Below are 7,625 nucleotides of genomic sequence, written 5' to 3'. Positions count from 1 at the left end.
GTTTCACTGAACCTGATGATGCATGGGAGTCAATACATCCTTGGCGCATCATGTCTGGCCGCGTGTACATAACTAGCTCCGCAGGCCGCACCTACAAGCATTGAACAAAAAAACATAGACAAACGCAATCACTTCTCAACCTCTACCGAACTGAATTTTTAGACCAACAACTACAAAAAACATACCCCTCCAGGGACATAACCCCACTTCCCATGCTTCATGCCATAAGCCATTATGATCATCTGCCGAAACCTTTTCTGTTCAAAACACTGCACGCGGGGCAATTCAGATGGCGGCATATTGAACAATCCAAGGTCAATGTTGTCCAGCAAGAAAAACTGCCATGGATTATAATCAAGTAAGGGACAAGAATTCAATAGTACACACACATCGCTTCATGAAAATCCACACCCAAACTATAAAAAACTAACACATGTGTTCACCTGTAAAAAAAGGTGGCACGCAAACATATGAACCGTTGCCGCTTTGCTTTGATAATCATTTTGCAACTTCACAACAGCTGACATCAATTTCTGCATAGCATACTCACACCAATTGAACTGTGGGATCAATTCCGGATTGGCCAGAGCACCCCAGAAATCGATCGTCATGGTGTCATGCTTGGTACACGGTGCTATCAAATAGCCCATGACAAAGATGACGAATGCAATTTGAAAACAATCCTTTTCAATTTTACTCGAATCCTCTGAAATATCTCTACTTAAGAAACTTTCAGCCGCCTTCAGATTATGAGCAACTGTACTGTCCATCCCAATTGACTGCTTGATGAAATTGATTGCAGACTGAGAAATTTGTGCATCCCTGCCACCCACATCTCGATTACCGCATGGGATGCCAAAAACCTTGTGGAAATCTTCTGTTGTGAAACCAATCATATTGTCATTATCAATGACGATTACACGACACCGAGCATTTACCTTCCTCATAACCCAAGCACTCATCCTCAGATCCAACTTGACAAGCATTGGGATCTTCAGGATTCCACCAAAACCAATTTCGGTTACAAGCCATCTCTTGTATTCGTCAAATTTTGCGACCATCTCTACAACACGCTTAACTGACAACCGAGAAGTAATAACTGGCTGATGTTCTTCTGTCCGATCAAGTTCAGGCTCTCCCTCACCCACCGCTCCATCAGAAAAATCTTGGTCCTCAAACTCTTCGTCCATCTACAATATTGCAACTGAATCACGACATGGATCTACTCCTCAATTCCAAGCTACAAAATCTATATGCAAAACTACATGCCACAACCGAAATTAGATCTGACGCCATGAAAAACGTACCAGCGAATACCCGCGCGGCGAGGCGCCAAGGGCAGCACCCGAGCAGCTACTGCAATCCTGCCTTCAGAGCCGACGGAGCAGATACCTGCTTCACGAGATCCAGATCCAGCGACCTTTCTTTGAACTGAAGCTCCGGCTGTGGCGTCTCTGACTGGATAGCCATTCAGATGCGGATAAGGGCGTAGGTGGTCGAGCACATCCGACAAGGCTCCGGGCGATTTCGATGCCAAGGGATGCACGAGCCAGGCCAGTCTACGGACGACGGGCCAGCCCACATGAACGGACAGCCCAATAACCGTGAGGGACGAGGAGTACTACTGTTACACGCTTGTTTCACCTCCTATGCGTGAATATTACTGACCGGATATTAAAAAACAAAAAAACTTGTGCTTGACAAATGTTAAGCAAGCATCTGATAGTATAAATTTTTTGCATAAAAATCGAAAATAAAGTATAACAAAAGGATAATCAATCATTTGAGAAATGTAGAAAGTTGCGAATAAACAGGTGGTAACCATGTCAGAAAAAATAATCAGCATTTGCAAGGAATGTTCAAAGTGTATAAATAAAATGTTTCTCTTCCCTAAGAGTGTATACCAATTATATAAAGCATGTGTGAAAGGGGTTAATTATTACTTATAAGAATTAGCAAGCATTTGAAAATTGGTGAAAACAATTATTCAAAAAATGTTGTCATCCACTATAAAAAAATGTAAATGCGTTAAAAAAAAGAATGACTACCCATAAAAAAACAACACTTCTGTTTTAAAAAATTTAACTGTGTTTATAAAAATGTTGACCATAAATATAAAAGATGTAATTGTTTTATTTTCAAAAAAATCTTTATCGGGCATTTCAAAACCATACTAAAAAATATGCATATAAAAATTTGTGGACACATATAAAAAATATTAAGCTTGTATTTTAAAAATATATCTTTGCCGTGCATGAATAAGGGGAAATACTAAATCAATACAACACAAAAGGGATAAAAACATTTATGCCTGAATATCTGCATACAAACAATGGTTAACCCTCTTGGTGACCATCCGTTTCAGACATGCACGCCAGCTCCTAAAAAACACGACTTAAAATAAAAAAAAGAAAAAATGACATTCATTCTAAAAAGCCTTCCCTCCTAACTCCCATTCTGACAGAATAAAAAACGACGTAATTCACACACCGTAGGCATCAAACCATCAGTTCATCCATAGCATTTAGATAACACGACATTACATCTGCAGCTCGTCCACACTTAGCACTACATGGTTACATCGTCACTCACCCTTGGCGTCCACGCTTCGACCAACTACAAAATCATAACGTACTATTATATAACACTAAGCCTAATCCTACTTAACCACGCTGCCATCTCGGCCACATAAGAACGGCCACATCGCCTAATTAACCACGCGCAGGACAACATCTGCCACAAGCAACAGCAGAATTGCCACCCCAATTACCAGGTTTGCTACTGATACCACCAGGTTGATGGACGCGGCGTCGGCGACTGTCACACCCTGCCGACCGGCAACTGGAGCAGCCGCAAGCATATATCCTGCGACAGCACTTGCAAACGATGCAGCCTGCGACGCCTCCGGCGGCCCATTTTGCTGCACCGGCTGGCCGTGAAGCGCCTGCACAACTTGAGCTTGGACCGCTTGCCCACCCTGCATCTGACCCGGACCGATTTGACCCACAGCAGCTTCTCCTTCTTCGAGATTGGCGAGATGCGCCGCATAGCCTTCCTGCCACCTGTAGAAATCGCATCCGCCCGCTGAAGGCTGCAATGGATCCACAAGAACACGGACCTCGTGATAATCTACCAAGCTAAACTTCTCAAAAAACACCCATACCCAATCCAAGAAACTTGACTTACGTTGTGATTCCGGCACTTGTAGAAACGCTGACCGGCGTTCTGCCCGCGCCTAGCAACGTAGGTCACCACGTTCCTGCCGCAATCCGGACAAGGCACGATTGGCAGAGCAGCTGGATCCGCTACTGGATCTGCCATCTTCGATACCTAGGCTTCTATCTTCTTCGATTTGGGACGACCTAGAAGAAACTGTGGGGCCAGTCTAGGGTTTGGTCTTGCGATTTGCGGATCGAATGGGGACCAGATCCAGAAGCACCCGTGGATTGCGTTAAATACATCCAGCGGGCCGGCCAACTACTTACTGTACCTCACCGTTACAGGCCATCTCGTACTTCCGGTACACACAAGTCCAGAACAGTAGACAGACGACGCGTTACATAAACACCGTGAAATCCTCGTCTAACGCCGGCGCCACCAACGTCTCTTGCCCGTTACGTACGCACATTAACTGTCCTCACCCGTCACGTACAATACAGCAGGCACCTCGCGCCTCCAGCGGATCGAACGCATGAAGATTCCGGGAGCGCGCGAGCTCGTCCGCGCCTAGCAATTATCGAAGACAGCACACACTAGATAACCCGGAGCACCTAACCAGCCGCTTCAGAACAAAGCTAGCTACATGCAAAGATATATTTTTAGTTATCGTCTACTCAAACTAATGATAATGTATGCTAGCATGCCATAATCTCTACTTGATCCATCGTGCAACTTGAACACACACACACACACACACACTGAAGAAAACTCTAGCAATATTTCTGCTGGCAAGTGTCATAGAGATATGACCTTATATTACCTTTTGGAGATGTCGAAAGACACGGGCTAAATCTAACATCACCAACCTCTCATGAGGCTATCAATATGCATGCTTCAAACAAAATCGACAAATATCAGTGGCAGCTTCGGCGGTAACAAGTACCGGGCGGGCTTCCGCACCCCTACATGTATGTGCCAATTCGATAGTTCATGCTTGGTGAGCTGCTACAATAAACCATACCCTTATGCTGTATACTTATGCCACAGGATGGGCCGTTCCCATCGAAGGCAAACTCCCGTCCGTCGGGACAAACCAATAATTGCCATGCATTGCCAGTTAATTTCTAGTGGCATGCATATACACTTGAGCCATGGCAATAGTTTGGTTCCTAGTCAATCGAGTTTCCCTGGGTGGAATTGATGTATGTATGCATAGGAGAGGAGCAGCCAGCATGTGGCATACTACACTCCATATTAGGGTTCGGGCCTACTGTGGCAGGTCGCCAAGCGGGAACTGCCGACTTGGCGCACAGGTCGATCGCATCATGGATTGGAGGCCGCCGTGGAGAGGAGAAAGAGAAAGATAGAGCAGCATTTATAGGAGACATGGCGCTGCAGGTGTAGGATTGTATGCCTCTCTGGTGTATGGGTTGGCTTGCTCTCTGATCGCGCGCACAAACCCGTATATATATAGCACCTCAACTGAACTTCGATGGAATTTGGTTCTGTTAGACGTCGTGGATTTGATTCTGCTGTTAGCTGTTGCAATCTTGCATGCGTACGTGGGATGCATATGCAGTTCATACAGACAGGAATGGGTGGTACTCTGTACCTACCCGACTTGAGTTTGCATGCGTACTAAACATTTGCATTTCAACCGTCTGGTCTGGTAAAAACTGACTCCCAGCAGAATGACTACAATGTAGTGCGCCCGCGTTTTTCAAGATTCAAGTTTGACCACAAATTTAACCAACAAGACCAACTGCGGCGGCATCAAAAATTGTACCACCGAATTCGTATCGAGAGACAAATTTAATGGTATAATTTTTGCTCCCGCCGCAGTTGGTCTCGTTGGCTAAATTTATGGTCGAAGTTAGATCTCGGAAAACGCGGGCGCACTACATTGTGGAATGGAGGGAGTAGGATTTGGCAGGCTGAAAATCCCCACAGAATGTGATCCTTGCATCCTTGCTCTCAGTTTTTGGTAAGGATGACTGTTCTAGTGATGGCAACAGCTAACAACATAGGGAGGTAGGGTGCATAATTAATTGTTGTGTTTCTTTTTATTCGTATTTTGTTATTCTTCAGCTGTGTACATCGATTCCAGTGCGACGAGTTCTTTGCAAGATGTAGAGGATGGGATCAAAGGAGAGGCAGGATTGGAATGGGGTGATCCTGTTGCTGGCGTCCAGAGTGAGTAGTAACTTCATTTTGAGCCATTGTTTACAGCTTCTCTGGTTTACTGGATTTGGTAGGCGTTCGTCGGCTTTGCATATGTCTTGGATGTTCGTTTCTGCAGAGGTGTGCGCGTGTGTGGAGGTGGTGTTAAAGGTTTTAAATTTTAGTTTCAGAAATATTTCAGCATCTACCGAAATTACTGAATTTCAGTGATTTCAGTTTGTATTTTGGCCAAAGGACCAAAATTTTCACTTGAAATTCATTTTTTTTGAAAATTTCGAAAATATTTTAATTCTTGTGCACAACTGAATTACTGAAACATTTTGACCGAAACTACATATTTCAGTGTCTACCAAAATTACTGAAATTCATCGAAATATCACTCAAAGTGATTAAACATATTTTTGTGTTATTGGATTAAAATTGGAGGCCCAAGAGTTGCTCGGTTTGAAAAGAAAAAATTGACACTGTCCTTTCTAAGGGGTTGACTAGAACCACATTATGCCAGGCCTAACAAAAGAAATTCCCACGATAATTACATACTCTCTCTACATCAACAGTTCATAGAGTGCAACTTGATCAAGGTGAGTGAGAGAAAGCAACAATCAACAACATCCAACTCCATGAAGGGGTCCGATCAGTGACAGTGAGCCAACCAATAATCCGTAATACAACCCTAGCTATGGAGCCATGCTTTGTATGCTAACATTTTTCTTTCTCCTCTGACTAGCGGCCGTGCCGCCATATTGCTCCAACGGGAACGGCTGATGTGCCTACCCATATCCTTCCGAACATTACTATGCCAGGCGCCCATGTCCGAGATGCCACGAAGAAAAGTATCTTGCTGCTGCATGCGGCAAAGTAGCAGTTGGAAATCTAATACTCCCTTTGTTCACTTTTGTAAGTCGTTTAGGACAGCTGAAATTGAACTGTTTTAGGTGTTGTCTTAAATGTCTAAATGGTCCTACAAAAGTGAACAGAGGGAGTAAGAGAGTTAAGTAGTGAACACGTGGGTGCATCATACTGTCATGTCACCGTGCTTTCTATAAATGTTAACGATTCTGATGCTTCTGTCTTCCAGTTCCAGGCACCCCATCGGCGTGCTGATAACCAATCACACTAGCTACTAAATAAACTGCTTATTTTTATTACAGAATAAAATGCAAAGGATTGCTGGTTCGCTACCGAGCGCGCCGGCTGCTGTGGCCTCATTGGAGAGATGCTAGCCGCCGTTTTGTCTCTGACACCCTCATGAAATTTGATGCTATTAAAAGTCTTTCTCTCACACACCTTGATGAAATCCAATCTGTTAACCGTCGCTTTCACTCTCACTCACTCACTCTGTAGGTTGTCGTTAGCCGCTGCAAACAAAGCATCAAGCATTCCTACTATCTCTACGTCTGTGTATTAGGGAACTACAGACATGGAGATATTAGGAACGCTTGATAGTACTTAGTTTGCGGCAGCTAAGAGTAACAGCTCAGAGAGTGAAAGAGATAGAGAGAAAGTGACGGCCAACAGCATTGGAGTTCATCAAGGTGTGTGAGAGAGAGAGACAGCTAACAGCACCAAACTTCATGAGAGTGAGAGAGATAAAGCGCTTGGCATGGTAATGTTCGATCGGGAGGAGCTTCTCCCATGTATCTCGCCGTCCGGCCTGGGTATGTTATGTAGGAGAGGAGAAAGAGAAAGAGCAAGAGCAGCACACGCGCGCCCGCGCGCGCACACACACAAATAGGAGAGGAGAAATGGCGCTGTAGGTTGGCCTGCTCTCCGATCGCGCGGAATATATACATATAGCACCTGAACTGCCGTCGCACTCCTGTCTCACACTGATCGAACTTGATTCTGTTAGACGCCGGGCGCTCTCTCTCTCTCTCTCTCTCTCTCTCTCTCTCTCTCTCTCTCTCTCTCTCTCTCTCTCTCTCTCTCTCTCTCTCTCTCTCTCTCTCTCTCTCTCTCTCTCTCTCTCTCTCTCTCTCTCTCTCTCTCTCTCTCTCTCTCTCTGCCTGTGTGTGCGCCGTTAGCCGTCGCTCTCCCCCCTATCTCTTTCTCACCTTGATAGGATTTGATTCTGCCGTTACCTGTTGCCATCTTCAGCCCGGAAGCATGTGCATGCAGTTCCACAGGAATGGGAATGGGTGCTACTGCTTGTAAACATTTGCAATTCAACCGACTTGTCTAATAAAAATCCGGCCGACTCGTAAATTGCCAAGCCAGGACAGCACGACTGAACGATATCGGATAACATTTTGGCACTTGATTTACCTTTACCAAATCATGTGAAG

The 7,625-nt window shown here is 44.9% G+C and overlaps 1 protein-coding gene and 1 long non-coding RNA gene across 2 annotated transcripts; both read right to left on the bottom strand.

Moving 5' to 3' along the window:
• Positions 1-2,498: 2,498 nt before the first annotated feature.
• LOC123050844 (uncharacterized) lies at positions 2,499-3,404 on the bottom strand. The gene is made up of 2 exons (XM_044473577.1): positions 3,187-3,404; positions 2,499-3,091 (listed from the first exon to the last, which is right to left on the bottom strand). Exons 1-2 carry the CDS (start codon positions 3,319-3,321, stop codon positions 2,708-2,710), a joined length of 519 nt encoding a protein of 172 aa, XP_044329512.1. The 5' UTR covers positions 3,322-3,404; the 3' UTR covers positions 2,499-2,707.
• A 2,322-nt stretch (positions 3,405-5,726) lies between these two features.
• On the bottom strand, positions 5,727-7,124 carry LOC123050843 (uncharacterized). Its single transcript, XR_006423857.1, has 2 exons — positions 6,895-7,124; positions 5,727-6,184 (listed from the first exon to the last, which is right to left on the bottom strand). It is a non-coding gene; the product is annotated as an uncharacterized lncRNA (long non-coding RNA).
• Between the last annotated feature and the right edge of the window lie 501 nt (positions 7,125-7,625).

Source organism: Triticum aestivum, chromosome 2D, assembly GCF_018294505.1.
Source record: "Triticum aestivum cultivar Chinese Spring chromosome 2D, IWGSC CS RefSeq v2.1, whole genome shotgun sequence".
NCBI lineage: Eukaryota > Viridiplantae > Streptophyta > Magnoliopsida > Poales > Poaceae > Triticum > Triticum aestivum.
Note: the sequence above shows the minus strand (reverse complement) of the source record. Positions and strands in the feature narration are given on the sequence as shown.